General features: G+C 43.0%; 1 protein-coding gene across 15 annotated transcripts in view; it reads right to left on the reverse strand.

The window, feature by feature from the left end:
* The window catches only part of LOC306808352 (integrator complex subunit 6-like), a 49409-nt gene extending 38384 nt beyond the window's left edge, over positions 1 to 11025 (reverse strand). For 6 of the 15 annotated variants that reach the window (XR_013775995.1, XR_013775996.1, XR_013775997.1 and 3 more), the window contains exons 1-2: positions 236 to 510; positions 75 to 152 (exon numbers count right to left, since the gene is read on the reverse strand). Coding sequence is in view for 4 of the 15 variants with exons in the window: in XM_079318854.1 (XP_079174980.1) it covers positions 75 to 152; positions 236 to 502 (345 nt within the window). In the remaining 11 variants the exon portion in view is untranslated. Of the gene's footprint in view, positions 1 to 74; positions 153 to 235; positions 518 to 10326; positions 10570 to 10830 lie in introns of those variants that run through there. The other 9 variants (XR_013775991.1, XR_013775992.1, XR_013775993.1 and 6 more) reach the window with 4 other exon arrangements.
* Between the last annotated feature and the right edge of the window lie 7668 nt (positions 11026 to 18693).

Below are 18693 nucleotides of genomic sequence, written 5' to 3' on the forward strand. Positions count from 1 at the left end.
CCGGGCCGGACGGGGCCGCGCCGCGCCAAGGGCGGCCCCGCCGCGAGGCCGAGGCGGCCGGGGGGGGTTATTACCTTGATGCAGTAGGGCGGCTCGTCGAACGTAACCAGCATGTACCTGTCGCCGCGGCTGGCCGGGTCCCGGGCCCGCAGCTGCGGAGAGAGCGGAGAGAAGCGGCGTGAGAGGGGCGAAGGGCGCGAGGGGGGCGGCGGCTCCCCCGGCGCCGCGCACTCACCTTCATGAAGATCTCCACGGCGCCCTTGGCGATGTCCAGGTAGCTGGTGCCCAGGTACGCCCGCTGGTTCATGGAGGCGGACGTGTCTATGAGGAAGAGGAGGATCGGCATGGTCCAGGCAGAGCCCCGGCCGGCGGGCTCCCTGCGGAGGAGGCGCGGCGCTCGCCCGCGGCTCGCTCGGCTCTGGCGGCGCTGCCCGAGCTCGCCCGGACTCAACTTCTCTTCCCTGAGCCTCCACCAGCACCATGTGACCAGCGCGCACGCCATTGGCTGGCAATTATACCGACATTTGCATATTCATGGCGGCGCGCGCGCGCGCGCGAGGCGGGGGGGAGGAGGGGGTGACGGCGGGTGCGCGCGCGCCGCACCTGTCACACACACACACAGCGCTCGCCCCGCCCCTCTGCGGGGTCCCCCGCCCCGCGCTCCAGGGGCCGCCCCGCCCGGCCCCTCACGGGCCGGTCCCGGTCCCGCCGTGCGCTCCCTGTGCCTCCCGGTAACGGTGGCTGAGTCACCGCTCCGCCGCCTCGCACAGCCCTCGATGACTGCGGAGCGTGCAGGAGCTGTGTGCTGTTCCCGGGGAGCCTAGCGAAGCCTCTCGGCTGCTCACCGGTGACATAATCGCCCCCGTTCCTGGTCTCCAGAGGTTTCACTTCAACACAAATCCCCAGCCCCTCACGGGCGATCCTTTCCCAGGTCAGGTAACAGGCGTCTCCCACAGGCAGTGCCTGCGTCTGGGCATCACATACTGACAGGGCACCTCAGTGTACCTGGATCACGGCAGGATGGCAACAAATGAATTGTGGCAAAACTGAAAATATATAAACCCTGCAATATTGCCTACCACTCAGATAAAAGGAAAAAAATAAATGTGTATATTACCTGAAAGGAGGGAATCACAGAATCAATTGCCTGGAAGGTTTGAGATCGAGTCCAACCTATAGCCCAACACCAGCTGCTCAACCAGGCCATGGCAGCGGGTGCCACATTCAGCTGTCCCTTAAGCATCTCCAGGAATGGTGACTCCACCACTTCCCTGGGCAGCCCCTTCCAATGTCTAATCACCCCTCTGTGAAGAAATTCCTCCTAATGTGCAACCTAAACCTCCCTGAACAGTTCAAAGCCACATCCCCTTGGCCTGCTGCTGATTGCCTGGGAGAAGAGCCCAACTTGCACCTGGCTACAACCTCCTTTCGGGTAATTTTGGGGAGAAATAATGTCCTCCCTGAGCCTCCTGTTGAAGGTGTCCTGCTGCACTGGGCCTGGCAGCCACCACCAGCAGCAGCCAGATAAGGGGAAGGAGGCTGAGGAAGTATTTAGCACTATGTCCACTCATGAGTGCTTGTTTGCTTCCAGGAGCAAATCCAAAACACACAAAAGCAGCGCTGCCAATATGAATCTTATTTTAAAATAATAAAGAAACTGATAATATTTTCCAGTGCTTTTAAATTCAAAGGTTTTTTGCAGATATTTTTTTTTGCTGTTCATTTCAACAGCAGGCAGAATCAGTTTCAATTCTGTTTTTGTGAAGCACTTGGACAATACTGTTGTTGCACAACATCGCAGGTGAATGCTAATGCCCCATTACAAAGCAGTTGTTGGTAAAGATATCATTGCCCATTTTGATCTGAATAATCAAGAGATGCAAGCTCACTTGATTCAGGCGTGTACTCATCCCTTTTGTCACCAGAAAAAGCCCAACAGTTGCACACAGGACTTGCCACAATTCTATATTGGCTTTAGAAAGAAGTTTGTATTTAAAAAAAACTTGTGCAGGTATTTTTCCAATAACATTATCTCAGTAATTAAATCTATTGAACCAAAAGTAGGTAAATTAATAGCTGAAAAGCTGTTCATTTTGGAAAAACAATCCTGTCAAACTTGGAGACTCCATTCCATTATGCAAACCCTCTGTAAGTATGTGCATCTGCAATTAAGGTTTCTGAATTTTAACAATCATAGCAGAAATGCCAGGAGGGATAAACAGATAAATATTTTTACGCAAGTGATTAGTGCACATGAATGGAGCCAGACTGAAACAAATGGGATTTGAATCTCTATAGATAAGATAAAAATGCAGATACTGTATTTTTGTACCGCTGCATATTAGTCTGAAAGATAACTCCAGGACAGGAACTGATTTTCAAAGGCCTGAATGGAAAGTGAACTATTGGTGGAAGATGGCACCTAACGCTGCCAGGTCCTGGGAACTCGATGAGGCCACCTATGCATTGCTGCCATGTCAGCCAGATGAGGTCAGAGACTCCCTTTGCCTCCAGCTGAGCTCAGCCAATTCCAGCTGGCAGCCCAATTCCCCACGTCCTGCAGCCTCCTTGACTGCCTGTATGAAATGCTGAACAATTACAAGTTAATATCCTCACCATTTATTTTTATTTAATTCCAGACCTCCAGATACCTAAAAACTACTTTTTCCCCATCCAGACATAGTATTTAAAGGTCAAGATGAAACTCTTGTTCCCCATTTCACAGGCTGACCTTTCCAAGGGCAGCAGCAGGCAAGGTTCACATACTCTCTCCTCTTTCTCTCTTGAGGATCTTGTGTTTTGGATCCTGCTCCAACTGGACACTGCAAGAGCTAAAGCCTAGCAATCTTCTAGGCACAATGCAAGACATTTATTTAGTTTAATGAGCCACTTTTTATTCCTGAAATTGCAATCACTATGGTTGCTAACCTGCATGAATACAGCTAGAGTGGCTTTTACTCCTCCTCCAGACTGTTTTTGCAGTGCTGACTACCTGGCAGCTGTGGCAGTGGACATTCATCATCTCTATAAAGTTTAAACTTCTTTTGGTTTTTAATTGAAAATACACTCATCTACATTTCTTCAACTGCAATAGTTAAAGAAATTGTCTTTATGGGGAAATAAATCACAGCAGCTACAGCAGGTTAAGCTGTCCTATAATTAAATATTTTGAAATAATTTCTATGTAGATATTCTATCCCATAGTAAAAAGGAATAGAATTATGAGTTAGTAATTCCAGTCAAATTTTGAACCAAACAGATCAGTGGTATTTTTCCCTGTTGTATTATTTTTCAGTTTCTTGTCCTAACACAGCTTAACATTTAAGCTGTTGCCTCTAACAGGATTTTAGCACTAACAGTGCATTTCTTAACACTTTTATATTGCTTCATCTTACTGTTTTCTCACCTAGCTGCTTTCTGCCCTGGACAAGTAATACACCTGTGAGACAGAAGGTTTAGACACTGAAGGTTCTCAGCTTTGGCACCAGTTAGCCACATGAATTTGGGGCACAATGGATACACTACTAAGAAATTATATACTTAAAACCTGGATCAACAGCTAAACCCTTTAAATCTCCCTCTTCTGCTGTGGCTCCCCTATCTTGGTCATGTAATACAGCTACCCTGATGACTTTCCTGCTTAATTTAAAACACTTCCAGATAGAGCAGAAATGGTCACTGCTAAATCACTATAAAAATACAGATTAATCCATGCCTGAGCTGGGAGGTATGATCTCTATCACACATAAAAAGGGGGTTCCACCAGAGCTAAGGGACTTGCTTGGCACCACACAAGGTGCATTTTTCAGTTCCACAGTAAGAATTCAGAAGGGTTTAGCTCTTAGGCAACTATAGATCTCTGCTGTCCCTTTCAGAAAGGTGAAATCCCCCATAAAGAATTTGTGTGGAGCTGGAGCCAGTTGTGGAAGGTAAGAAATTGTTGTAAATAACAGCTCCTTCACAGTTATAGTCAAGATGGCAGAAGCTGAGCAAATTTAAGTCCTGTGATATTGTGTGCTGTATCCGGGCAAAATATTCTCCCCTGTCAGCAGTTAGCTGCTCTTAAGCCAGACACTAGAAAAGGCCAGGCTGCTTCTGCCAGTGTGTCACACAGCCCCTTCTGGAAAAACAAAACAGAAAAAAAAAGAAACCCAAACCAACAAACACAAACAAAACCCCAAACCAGGATTTTCCAGGATATTGCTCAGCAGGACCTTTTTACTATTTTGTAACTGTACTACAAACTTTCATGAAACTGTAACTCAGTCTTAAAGATGTCTGCCCCTTTTACTTGTTCCATCTCCTCTCTGCAATGATTTCACTCAAGAGTTTGGGACCCTGATCCAAAATTTGCTGCTTTTCAGGAATCTGGGTTTGCAAATGGAAGGACAGTAATGGAAACTGAGGAGGAAAGCCTGGCTGCTGTGAGCCATGAGGCTTTGTGCAAGTTTCCAGTGGAGATGTACACCTGAATTTCTTTTCACAGGCTTCAGCAAATTCAGGAGTTCCATTTTCAGCTAAAATATAAAGAACAGACTATGGATACATGCTCTGACTGCAGCACATTCTCTGCTGATTTATTGACTGTGCATAAATACTACACTATAACTGTCATATTTAACTACAAAAAGAGAGAGCTGTATGCTCAGGAAGATAATTCAGGGCAACTCTGAGGTTTTTCATCTGTCTTCCATGTACTTCAGGAAAAAGCAGCCACTTAGCAAAAGGGCAGAGTCCAGCCATCCTGATTTTCTCCCCTTTCCCTCAGACATGTTAACCCTTTGCTGTGCATAGTTCAGCAAGGTTTCCTCTTCCTGCAAGGACAACTAATACTGCCCACAGTCCAAAGGTGAAAGCCAGATCCACAGCCTGCATAACAGCAGACACAGTTTAATTTCCATTTTGCTTTAAAGACCAATGAGAAGGGGATGAGGAAGTGATTGGTTGCCTAAGATGGGGGATCATTTTGCAATACTGGTAGATAAGCAAAATTCTGACTAAATGTCTCAGAGGAGACATAAAATGAACCCACAAAGCAGCACTTTGAACAGCAAAGCAAGACAGAATGCATTTCCACATAGACAAGACTTTCCATAAACAACAGGTTTCAAAGTCCAAGAGTCTCTCCAAAGAAGAAACAACATTCAGAATAAAAGTTTGAAAAAATATTCTGACTGCTGAAAAAGAAACTGAAACCTTCTCCTGTTTAGCAAACTGGAGAATTGAGTTACTTCAAACCTCAGAAGATAAGAAAAAGAAATTAAAATTGTGCACATACCTATGCAGGGAGATACAAAACTGAAAGCATGTGCTTTAGCCAAGTGCGTGTTTGTGATCCAACAACAAATAAGATCAGATTAATGGCCCCAGCTCCAAACCCCCATATGTCCTGCCAAGTTCTCCCCTAAGAAAGATTTATTATCCTACTGATAAACACTGGGAGACACCAGAGCTTGTTCAGGAGGTAAGAGAAAGGGAGAGGGATTTGTGGCTGAGACAGGAGCCTGGCATCAGGCAGTCACAGCCACGGCAAGCAGGGGATCACAGGCCAGGGATGCTCTGACTGTAGGTGCATTTGAATTGACATCCAGCCAAGAACTGCATGAAATTCCCCATTACTTCCTTTTACTGGTCTTACACTAAGTGTTGCTAAGCTGTACCTGGGAATCAGGCCAAATCAGCTTGGGATCTTTGGATGAAAAGCATTAAAAAAAAAGAAGCATTTAAAAAAATTGAAATTTAAAGAAAAAAATAAACAGAAAAAAAAAATCCAGAGTATTATCAATGTAGAAAGTAACAATATGAATTAAATGAATGCACAAGTGACAGGATTTGGATTTGATTATATTCTACAATGTAAAATGTAAAGACAGACTAAAAAATTGCCACTTGTGAGGAAAACCATGTCCTTCTGCCTGGGTTCCTGTGAGGAAGAGTCATAAAAGCAGCATATCATTACCAGAACTGAAACCTGAAAATACATATGTTTAAATAGAATGGAGCCAGCAGGAACTGGTTAGGAGAGTTGTTTTTCCTGGCTATGCTACACAGATTTGTGCCACCAAGTGAGAAGTTCACACTGTTTCATCTTTTACCTCTCAGCATTTATTTTACGAGAACGAATACTCATGGGCTGGGGACCTGCTCTGAACTGACAGGATTTATCATAAAGCAAAAGCCACACTTGGCTGTTCCATTTCTGGACACAGTTATATTTTTTCTACTTATACATGGCTTGCCTGCCCTTGCAGAGTTCAAAGTATCTCCCACAGAGAAAGTTTAGCTAACCTGACTGCACTCCATATGCTGCTTGTGCCTGATCCAAAGCAGACCAGACCATGCTGGAAGCCTCAGGTAGCCTCAGCCTTCTGATTTCAGCTCAGCAAGTCACCTTTCACCCCTTACCATCATTTCACTGCTCTGGGAACACCCACTGTCCCTCACTGGCATGGCACCCTCTGTCTTAAAAGAAAAGTTAGGGACAGTGTCCAAAATATTGATAGGACACAACTCCATGGGATGTTAACTCTGTGCTGAGGGCACCTGAAGTAACTCACTGGTCCCAAACAGAAAATATTATTATCATTTAAGGATGAATATTAACATTTCCAACGTATCTTTAACAGATCATCATCATCTTACTGAAACCAAACACTTCCATGACATGAGTATGTTTATCATTATTTAGTTCCCTCAAAATAAGCAAAAAAAAAATACAGACAACACTATGCCATAAAATCATTGCATTTTACTATAAGCAATTTTCACAAAATATTTTTCCCCCAAAGGAATCCTGTATTTAATCCTAAAGACAATTTGTCATAAAAGACAGTTACGAAAAGCAGACAGAATTATCTATTTGGAACACAAGGTTTGGTGCCATGTGAGCTCTCACTGGTTCTGTTGCAGACCTTCACCAGCACTTTCCATGGGTACCTGGGCACCTACTTTGGTTTCCCCAATTGCAGAAATGCTTATTTTGTTATGTTCACTTTTTTTTTAAAACAACCTAAAACCACATCAAGCCTTCACTAAACAGGCAAGAGGAATCAACCCTGCCCAGTAGTTCTCACCAGCTAATTTCAGCCATGATCTAATGAGTGGGTGGTAACAGGACAAGAAGGCAGGACAGGAGGGAAAGGCCCAGGCAGCACTGGGAACTTAGCAGGAAACTCAGCAGAAACAAGTGCGTGGAAAAATAAAACAAAGATATTTTCATTCTTCAATATTTATTTTTTTTTTAGATAAATAATGAAGAAGAGGAAGTGAAAGCTCATCTCCTGAGATATCTGGAAGGTGTTTGGAAGAAACAAGTTTCCAGGAAGACCTTAGGCAGAGGCACAATCTCATTTTGTGAGAGCAACTCTCTGTGTAGGGGCATGGAAAGAGGAGATGGCAGGAGGAGACTGCAGGGCAGCAGCACTGCCAGCAGCACACAGCAGATGGGAAATCCAAAGAACTGAGACACAGCAGGAAGCAAAAAGTAGTTGTACAGAGTCTTGAAGAGTCAGCTCAAATGCGACAAGGTAGGAAAAAAGGGCACAAGGTGGAAGAGCTTTGTGACTTTGCCAGACTGAAAGGACAGCAAGGTGCCCCCTGCAGATGTTTGTGCTCAGAACAGAAAACATTTGCATTTGCTTCTCTCAGATGGAGTATTTGTGCCAGATAGGAACACAGAAACTTAAAATAAAAATGTGCTCTCTGCTAGTCCTCTGTCCTTTCAGATTTAGACATAATAGAAGATAGCATGCTTATTTTGTACTAAGCAGAATAAAACTGCCCCACTCTCTTTGGAGCTGCTGTGTCCTGTTAGTGCTGCCGACCTTGCTCCATAGAGGCTGAATTATTGAACTTCCTGAACTCTCCGGCCCCAGTTTTGTCACTTCCTTGCACTCACTCAATTCTGTGTATTAAGTTGGAAGGTTTGTTGGCAACAAAGGAGAACTTCAAACCCAGACACTCTGTTTATTTGCTGCATTCTTACCTACTTTTGGATATGAGCACAATCTCAAACTGGAGGGGATTACAAGAACATTTTCTCTTCCTTTCAGAAGCTTCTGGTAATTTCCAAGAGCAAAAACCTAATTATTTTGGCACAAAGAAGCATCAAATAAACTTTTACCCATGGCATTCCTGTATAGGGTTTCCTTGATACTTTTGTGTGAGAGGCAAAAAAAAACAGAGAAGAGCAATAAAAAGAAAAAAAAAAAATCTTTTTTGAGATACAGAGCAGTTTCACTGCAAGAAGAAATTAAATAGACAAAGGCTCTTCAGGTTGGAAAAAAGGATGACTGCAGAGGGAAATGATGGCAGTCTGTAAAATGCCGAATGGAGAAGGTAAATGCAGAGTAATTGTTCAATTTCTCTTGTAGTACAAAAGCTGAGGGGGCATCCAACAAAGGCATTTAGCAGCAGGTTTAAAACAAACACACCCAAAAGGAAGCACTCTTTCCTACCATCCATAATTGCATTGTGGCAGCCAGTGCCTCAGGAGGTTGTGCAGACTGAAAATGCATTTTAAAAGGCATTAAACAAATTCACGTGGGACAGTGTGATCAACAGCAAATAAACACTGTCGTTTTGGTGAAACTTTTGTGTTTTCAAACCCTTCCCCAGAGCTGGGAGGAGGCGCCCAGTCGAGCGGATCGGGTCTGTGGCCTTTTCCTCCCTCCCGAGCGCTGCGGGCTGTTCCTGGAAGCAGCGTGGCAGTTCCTGCTGCTCTGTGCTGAGCCCCGGGCCGGCTGTTGCACATCACTAAGGAGCAGCAATCCTTCAATCCTCTGCTTTCTGCTCCCGACTCTGTCTTCCAGCAGACTCCCTCAGAGGGCAGGAGATGCTCCTGCCAGAGCTTTGCCATCCAACCCTCCCCCCATTTTCCCTAGAGCAACCACAGTTGTAATTGTGCAGAGAGAGGATATTGCGTTAGCTGTTAGCTCAGGTTAAACCAAGGAAAATTTCAGTCCTATGCTTTGGCATTTAATTGTAGTATTTATCTCATATTTAAAGGGTTGAAAATGTAGCTACCCCCATTTGTGGTCAAAATGCTGATCTGTCCCCAATAATAATAATTCAGGATTTTCTTTAAAAAATTTAAAAAAAAAAAGAAAGACAAAGCAACCATACAACTTGTCTCCATAGCCAAGTGAAAGTAACAATTTACCTCAGACAGCAAGGAAAACCAAACAAAAAGAAAAAAACCAGAAACTCCACCCTGAATTCACTCAGTTTAATTTTTGAAAAAGAGTATCTGCAATAAAAGATTTTATGTTCAACAGTCATATAAAGGACAAAAATTTCCAATTATGATTATGCTCACCCTTTCATTTAAAAAAGGCTGTAATAATGCCAATTCTCATCCAAACATTTTCAAACTTCAATTATTCCCTATTCAGCTAAACCCATTGTGTTTGCAAGGAAAATCCAACTGAACTGGGAGCTTGTGCCAGCCCTTTCCTATGTCACAACAAGCTCATTCGTCACCCCAACACTTCTGCAGCCTTGCACAACACACTCTCTGCATCACCACCAAGCCAGGCACAGGCAACTTGTCCCTTTTCCCCAGCAGCCCCACCCTCCTGCCACCCCCTGTGCAAGCTCCCCTTTCCTCCCAGCACACACATCCTGCTCCCTTGTTTTACCATCTGACAGAAAAGCAAGTGAGAGACAAAGCAGCAGCAAGGAGGAAAGGAGAAGGACATGGTGGGCAATCAATGCTAGGTACGGCCTTATATATATTCTTACAATAAATGAAACTAAAAATTCAAGGGTGAAGACCACAAAAGCCTAGTGACAGTCTGGGAATCTGTGATGGGCTACAAGGTTTCCACAGCACTTGTATTCTCAGTTTAGTAGCATATTAAAATGAAAAATAGAAATAATTGGTTACACTTGCACTAAGGCAAGGGGGTCCTGAGTTGTTCAGCATCCCTGGTGGTGTGGTTCTCTTGGGAATGGAGTCACTGAGATGGGACTGTGCCCCTCAGGGGTTTGTACCTCAGCACAATGCCTTGGGGTTTCCAGCTAAGTGCTCACAAAGCCTTCTCCCTTCTCCACTTGCTCAGGTCTTCTCAGTGCTCACACATTAAGGAACACAGATAACAGAGAAAATAAGATGCAGGGAAATGGTTGGATAGAGGCAAAATAAAGGAAAAAACCTTTAAAAAGTAGTTATGTAAAAAAACATAGATCAAAAGGAAAACAAGCAAAGAGAGAAGTACAGTTCTACAAAGCTTCTGCTGTTCTTGAGGATGAGCCACCATGATGCAAACTACATCTTAATACATTGAATCCATAAATTACCCTTTGATACACATAACAGAATCTTACCTGAATCATGTCTCAAAAAACAATCTGATAAAGCTAAAATCACCATGAAAATAGAACTTTTTAAAAAATTTAGAAATTAACACTAAAGAGAGTATCTAGCCATCAGACTGCTACAAACAAACAAACAAAACAGCCCAGCCCACTACATGTAAGTGTATCAAGGTAGAACGCTTCAGAATGGTGGCAATAAAGGAAAAAATAGTTTCAGCTTTCCTGAAATTTTCAGTGAAACACAAACGTTTCAGTTAATGGGCTTTGACTGTGGGTATTTTAGCTCTAGGCAGTCCTGCCTGATGCACTTTGAGCTTAATTCTCTTAGGTATCAATCACTTGAAACTCCACATGAACTCAAGAAGATCAGCAGCTGATGCTGGTCAGAGTCAGGCCCAGCTGTCCCAAAATGGTTAATCAAAGAGGCATAAAAAATGTGAATCCAGCAAGGTTATGGCAACCAGGAGTTCATGTGCTAAGAGGGCAGCAGGACCCTAAATCTGATTATATTGCCTGTCATTGTGGCATAGCAAAAACCAGAAAATAGAAAGACTTCTGGCCTGATAGTGATATCCAAATGTATTCTTTTCCAAATGCAGCACAAGCTGCAACATGCAGCACTCCTGCCTGAGGAAGAGCAGTCCCTGGGCCTGAGGAGCAAGCAGGACAGCACCTGTAGCCATGTGGGTTGTGGCTCCAGCAGGGAATGCAGTTAGAGCTGGTGCATTCCTTGCTAATTAAATACAGTCCTAGGCTGCCAGCCAATTACCCCTGCAACCTCCCAGAGCCACGTTTGCAAACCTTTGGTCAGATATGGGATATGTGGAACACTTAAAAGGTAAGTAAACTCAAATTTAAAGCCTTACTGCATACCAGCTACAAGCATAACATTTTTCTTACTTGTTTACAATTTTCAAGCAAAAGCAGCAAAGGCTGTCTGGACTCTTAAGTTCCCATTGCTTTCAGAGACTCAGAAAGCCCTGCCACGAACCCTTTTCTTCCAGTCTGTGGGACTGGCACATCCACAGCACCCCCAGCTCCCTGGAGCTGGTGATGTGGCAAACAGGGAGGGCAATAAAATGAGGTGGGGCAGTGCTGCAGCAACACATGGAAAACTGCTGTACTTGCTGTGAGTGTAACATGGAGACTCCTGCAGTCAGTGCAGCTCTTTGTCAAAGTACAAAATGAGAATCTTATCTTTTCCAAAGCTTTCCTTGAAACACTATACAGAGCTGCCTGTGTGCATGCTCTATCCTCAGCTGCCTCTTTCCCAGTGGGTAGGCAAAAGAGTATGATCTGATTTCAGAGGCCAGGGCTACACTGCTTCTGCCTCCAAATAGAGCTTTTCCTCAATGCTGTTAAAACACAAAGCCAGCTCATCTAAGAAATGGGACTCTGCAGACAGTGGACTTGAGGGGTTTGGTGACAGTTCTTTCTCACTAAGGTTGTTTTCTGGTCAGAGCATAATCATGAGTTTTCAAGCAGTACAGAGCGTGCACATAAGTCAGCAAAGCAGCTGGCAGTGGCCACATCCTTCCAAAATCCAGTGATGAGGATTAAAGAAGCTTGGTAAAATCCTCATTTTGTGATTACTCTGCAACCAAGAAAGCAGCTGGGAATGATTCTGTCACTACCAGGTCTTCCCACACATCCTGCTTTCATCTTAATTTTTATTCATTGGAACATGCAAATTTCCTGTGACATGGGCTGGAAATTGCTTCTATTGCATTTCCAAAAACATCAGAGGATTTCAGCATCAGTCACTGTGATACACAGGCCATTAAACAAATTTTAATGGACAATAGTGGAAAAAATTTCTAAACTAAGAACTAGCACAACAAACATACAGAAAAACTCAGTTCTCCCTCTGGAAACGCTATTGTTTATTGCTGTCAATGTCAATGAAATGATAAGTGAACTGTTTCAGCAAGCCCAGCAGATTTATGTGTGCTAATATTCCACATTGTTAGTGCAGAAATATTTTAAGAACAGTTAAAATCAGAAGTAGGCAGGCATCGAATACAGCAGCTGAACAAAACCTCTGTTGGCCTGAGTGGCATTGAGGCCAATCTGCTGCCTCTCTTCCTTTTTGAATCTTGGGAGAGAGGGACAAATAGGTCAATTTTTGCAAACTCAGTGAAAAAAAAGTATGAATTTCTGGTTTCAAAGGCTGGGGACTCTTTGCTGCTCCCCCAAGGGATCCCAAACTTTATTGAGTTCCTTAAGCCAGCTCAGATGTCTGCCCCAGAATCCTGCAGAGAAAGGAAAGTCAGTCCCATAAAAACCAAGTATCACTGTGCTGGAAGAAGCTCTCCAGATGAGCTCAGATCTGGTCTAGAATCATAACAAAAGGAAACACTTCTACCAGCCATGGGCATGGGCATGTCACAGATCTCTTGTAGTAATTAAATGATTTGTTTGTTTGAAAATGAAGCCTTTTGTATGTTAGCAAAAACTAAAGCAGGGAACATAACCAACCAGCAAGACTGAGCAACAGAGACACTTTCCTGTTACTGGTGCAGTTGCCAATATTTTAGTTTAGTGACAGATACTAGTCCCAACTGTTAACAGTCATATAAACCAACTCACATCCAACATGTTTCACGTGATGTCAGTGTTTGATTCTCACACACTGAGGAAGAAATCAGCATGTAATCAGTAGAAGCCAAAGGCACTTTTGTCATTGAAAATCACCTTGACTTCTACATGCCTATTTTTCTTCACCACCCAGCAAAATTTTGACTATTGGTAACAGATTTGGTTTGGTTTTGTTCTTTTTAATTGTGTGCTTTCTGCCTTTTTAATCTAAATCATGTAATATTTGCAGTCTTAAATGACTTAGGGCAATACAGGGAATAAAAGGCAGAAATGAAAAGAGAACTTCCATTTCCTTACTTCAAGTTATGAGTTTTACCACTCTCCAGTGCTGCCTCCCTCACTGACATAGTAAAGTATAAGTGCAGGCAGTTCTGGTGTTCAGATTATATGATTCCAGCCTTCCTCTTTTGTTGTTGCTCGTTCATCCTTTTTATGTAACTGTTGCCTTGCTGTGAAACCCATAAAGGTCAACTTGACTCTGAACTGTATCATTGAGAAGAGTTATCAAAATTGCAGACAAAGCATACAAGGTTGCCACACATTTTCTTGATTTTTGGGAGAAAGTAAGTTGGTAACTTTATTCTAAATGCAGTCAGCTTCAGTGAAAATATTTCTGCAATTGAATTTACTGCCTAAGATTGGGCCTGCAATAGGAGGAAGCTGTAAATAAATGGCACAGTCTTGCTAATGACTGTGTAGAGGACAGAAATAAGGTCAGAGAGCAGTGCTGTTGTTTTCACAGAATTCCACAGATCTAATTTTTATCTCACATTGCTATAATTTCAGTGGTATTACTTTATCGACTCTTATCCTAATATAATCCAAAGTATCCCAACTGTTCATTGTTTCTCTTAGTAAAATATTTCTTGTGAGTGTAATAGGACTTTGGTGAATTTATCAGTATTACTACAAAAAATACAAAGAAACTAAAAATAAGAATACACCAACTGCAATATGTATGTGCTGTATACTGAACTGTGCTATTAGTGTTATATTGGGGAAAGACTGCACAAGGCCAGGAGTTTTATGAGGATCTGTGCTTCATTTATGCTGGAAACACCTTTCCCAGATAAAGCCCACTTTTACTGTAATGAAATGCTTCAAGCAATCAATAATTTTCTCGAATTTTCATTTTAGAGGAAAACTTCTGAGATCATCTGGTGTCTTGTTTTAATATTTTCTCTCCAAAATCATTTTCCTGTGACAGGTAACACAGTGCCTATAAACAGGAGGCACACCACGCTGCAGTGCAGGGGATTCTAAATTAAACCCCATGTTTCAGTCTAACCATCACACCTTTATCTCCTGCAATTTTACCCAAATGAACAAATTGAACTTCACAAAGCAGGTGAAAGCCAGCAGGCAATGCCACAGGAGCCACCCTGAGGCTCCCAGCAGCTGCTGAGCGTGGCACAACATTTGGAAGGAAAGGTTACAGCCTTCAAACAAAGATTAGGTTCCCAGCCATCACCCCTGAGCTAAGCCTGCACTCAAACCATGTGGGCACTTCAGGTCTGCCACGAAAACCCAGGTTATGCAGCAGTTCTCCTACCAGAGCCAAAGAAAATCTGGGAACTTCATTGCTACCCTTGTCCCCACTGACATTTTCATTACTTTCAAGAGGGAGATTATATCTGAGAGCTGGTTATTACATGGGGGGGGAAAATGCAAAGCCATTTAAAATAAATTTACTTTTGTTTGCATTTCAGAATAAATGTAAATTTTTACCAGAATTGATGTGGAATGAGACTTACAAATGTGTTGGTACAAAGCTGCACATGAGGTAGTCACAGATGATTGATACAATGACTGATACTATAATTTAGCTTTTTATGCAGTTTAAATGAGCGCTCAATTCTGTACCCTTTAATCACAAAGTGGCATTTCATCTCAGGAGTAGCCAGCTGTAGTTCAATAAAAGAAAGGCTGCCCAACAGGAATAGGCAAAGTAGGCTGAGGCCTCCAAAAGAACCCAGATCAAAAACATTATTTGAAAAATGAAATATTAATATGGGCAAGATTTCCAACTAAATGTTTCCTTTGGTATTTGTTCAAGTGAATGTTATACCTCTAGTGGCAGCAGAAGTGAATTATTTAGCATAATGACGATGGAAAATTCAGACTACAGTTAAGGAGTTTCTACATCTTGGCTATAGGTACATACATATAAAAATGTGGGTCTTTTTTGAAAAATTAAACCTTAAATCTCCCTGTCAAAAAATTCATACTGCTCAGAGCTTGAAAGTAGAGCAAGTGAGGATGAGCAGGCCTTTCTTTCCAAGTTAAATGCAATGATTTGTCCAAGTAAAATGACAGAACTCAGGCTTCCACACAGAGCTGGGATGTGCCCATGGCTGGTGCTGAAGTGAGCAGGTTTGTTGCCATTACCTCCCCTCAAAGGAGAGCTTGTTATAAAAATGTTAATGTACAGCCTGTCCCTGCAGGAGGGAGGGAAGGCAAAGTGCACACTCCAGCTGCTCTGGGTGAGGCTGAGACTGGGCTGGAGTCAGGCTGTGGACACAGGTCTCCTCCCAAAGCCAGCTCTGGTGACAGCACTGTCCTCCCCCAGTCTGCCCAGAGGCTGGTGAGCATTGCCCAGCAATAAGTTACCACCCCTCTGATCTGGATATACTTGTTTGAACACTCCCTAACCTATTTCAGAGAAAATCAGCTGGGCCAGCAAACCCTTATTACTTAAAATGTTAGGCCACAGACCTTTTTTTTCTTCCCTGCAAAGCAAGCTCCAGCTGTTTCTACTCCCTTTCTCTGGGTCTGCTTTGGCTCTGCATTCCCCACCCCACAGGTCTATACACCATGTTGTCTGTTTTTATAAGCTGAAGTTGTATTGGGGTTTTTTTAAGTTGAATTTCCCCAACACTCTTCATTCACTTAACTAAACTTTACAGTCTATGCCAACACATCAGAGGAGATGGTGAGGGCTTGGAAAAAATCACCAGGAGTTTCCCTATATCATGTTTGTCTTCAGAATAAACGTCTTGAAGGAACCACAGTCTGACACTCTCTAATCCTCTTCTGGGTTTGGCCTTTGGTAAACTACATGACCCTGGTTATTTTACAATCACAGAAACAATGATCTTAACCTCTTCTTAGTGACCTCCCCCAAATCCACCAGACTTAGCAGAATCTCCACTGTCAGAGGGGGTTTGGCCTGGGCCTTTCCATAAGCAATTCAGGCTGTTCATGAGTGATACCCTTCCATATACAGTTTGGAATATTCCCAAGGCAGGTTGCTTCTAATGCTTGGAAGCAAAAGGGTCACTGTAATACCAGATGAAGAAATAAAGCCTAACCACTGTGTGTGCAAATCAGGCACAGGTAGGATCTGCATGTCCTCTTCGAGCCAGAGCAGGTAGATTATCTGCACTCTAAGCTTCTCAATCATTGGTGGCAGCAAAGCCCAAATCCAGAAGCATTTTGAATTTCCAGGTCAGAGATCAACTCCAGCCCAGTTTCCTCCCAGTCTCTCTGTTCTGCAGCATGTTTGGAACATGTCAGAAGCTGCACAAACTAAACACCAGACCATCTGCTTAGCAGCAACAGCAGCTCCTTGTCCTCCACTTCCAGCCTTTGAAAAATGCCTTGCCTTGGTCCTGCTGACCATACTAAAGAACGAGTTCAGCAGGAAGGACAAGTGCTCTCCAGAGTAATTCCCAGCAGAATTCCACAGGGACACCTGGAGCCTGCCATGCTCAAGAAACAGAGTGTGAGTGTGGAGAGCCCTTCAGAGAGCAGCCAGGACCAGGGAGGGAAGGACAAACAGAACCTGCAGTCAGCTTGTAGCACCAAACCCAAATATCAGGGCAGGTGTTTGCTGAGGTGATAGCAGAGCTGGTGGTGAGGCTGCCCTGCCTCCCCTCCCTCCAGCTGCACAAAGACTCAGTAAGTCACACACAGAGAACGCTTGAGCAGTGGAGGTGCAAAATGGAGTGCATTAACTGAAGCTTTTAATAAGATTTTGATAACAATGATTTTTATGTTAATCTCTAAAGAGTTTGCTTTTGTAACATATAACTGATAAGCATATAATCTAGTTTTAATTTAATCTCTGCAGGTGTTTCCCGATGGTAAATGTTAAATTTTTATTGCTTCCTTAGGCAGTAATAATAGGGGAAATGTCTGTAGGGCTCCCACCATCCATTTGTATGCAGATAGCATCATATTTTATAATAGCTGTAAATCTGACGGGATAGACTCTTACTGTTGAAATGATATTATAAATATGTGTCAACACTGAATAAACATCTTTGAAAGGAAAATAAAATAGAGATGTTATTAGGGGTCTAATGAAACAACCATAACTGCTTATTTATAAGAGATGTATGCGCACATCCTTGGAAAAGAGTAGAGCCCATGCTGGGTCTGCAGCTTTCCAATGAGCAGGACATGGAGATTCCCAGCAGGGTCCTGCAGACAATGCAGAAATAGATCCTGCACTTCATAAAGATGATGACTGTCTATAAACCTCTAAATGTTTGTTCTCTCAGAGGTTTCAAAATGATTATAAATACCACGGTGTCTAAGACTCAATTATGGCTTCTTTCACACAGTTTAGGAGCACAGCATGTCAGGAGCTCCCACATGAGGAACCATAAGACACCAAGTACAAGGAAGTGAACCCTGATGCCCATCTGAAGTAATACAAACACATTTTGGGCAAAATTCACTCAGTATGAGACCTGAAAGGGACCTGATCCCTTAGATCTTACACTTAGCCTTATTCACTGAGCATGCATGAAACCTGCCCTTGTTTACATTTAGTATTTTAAAGACAGTGACACTTTAGGATGTATTTTCCTCCAATAATTTTATCTGTTCTGCAGCAAATGTGTCTCTCTGGCATGCTGTGCTCACTGTGCCTATAGGCACATCCCAGGGACCCAGCAACACAGGCAAAGAGCTGAGCTAAAAGATTCCTAAGATGGAACTGGCTTGGCTCCAGCCAGTGGGGAGCATGGGCAGAGAGAGCTTTGAGCTGTCTTTAACTCTCCTGTATAGGCATGCCCTGGAAAGGATTACATTTTAACAGAAGTCTAGATATTTCCTCAACGGTGCTGAGATATGTGACTCCCAAGGTCCACATCATTAGTCATAAAAACAAACAGTCCAACCTCTGAAACAAAAAAATACACACGAGTCTGCAGTGACAGGGAATGGGAATACAGCTCGCTGCCACTGGAGGGGGGAAATTTGAAAATCTGCCACATAAGCAAGTAAAAAAAATCAAAACACTTTTGCTGGGGAATTAAACAGCTCGGACAATTTAGGTTAAACAATTCTTGCTTTTACTCTATACAATGCTTCTATTGTAAGTCAGAACATGTATGCTGCTTTAAGGTGCTGGTTTAAATGCAGTATTGTTTCTTCTGCTAGTCTTTAAAAGTGGAAAAAAATATTTGTTATGGAGACTTTTTAATAAATTGGTATTAATTAGAAAGAAAACTCCAATCATTTTCTGCAGAAAGACAACCTGAGTGCAAATGGAAGGCAGATGTGACACTCCCTTTCCTGAGTTACTTCAAAGCCAAAGAGGATCTGCCACAGCGTGCCATGGAGAAGGGAACTGTCAAGAAAAACAAAACATCAAAGATTATTGATTAGATTCAGATACATGAAGTGTTCACCTCTCTCCTATCTGCTCATTTGTTGTTTTCATATGAAATTTTGCAAACATACAATTTAATCTGTGTGACTTCTTCAGACATGTGCCAATGTTCCAGGCCCATTGGGCTAGCGGTGGACACAGAACCCAAGCATGGT

The sequence above is a fragment of the Erithacus rubecula genome (assembly GCF_903797595.1).
Source record: "Erithacus rubecula genome assembly, chromosome: 15".
Lineage (NCBI taxonomy): Eukaryota > Metazoa > Chordata > Aves > Passeriformes > Muscicapidae > Erithacus > Erithacus rubecula.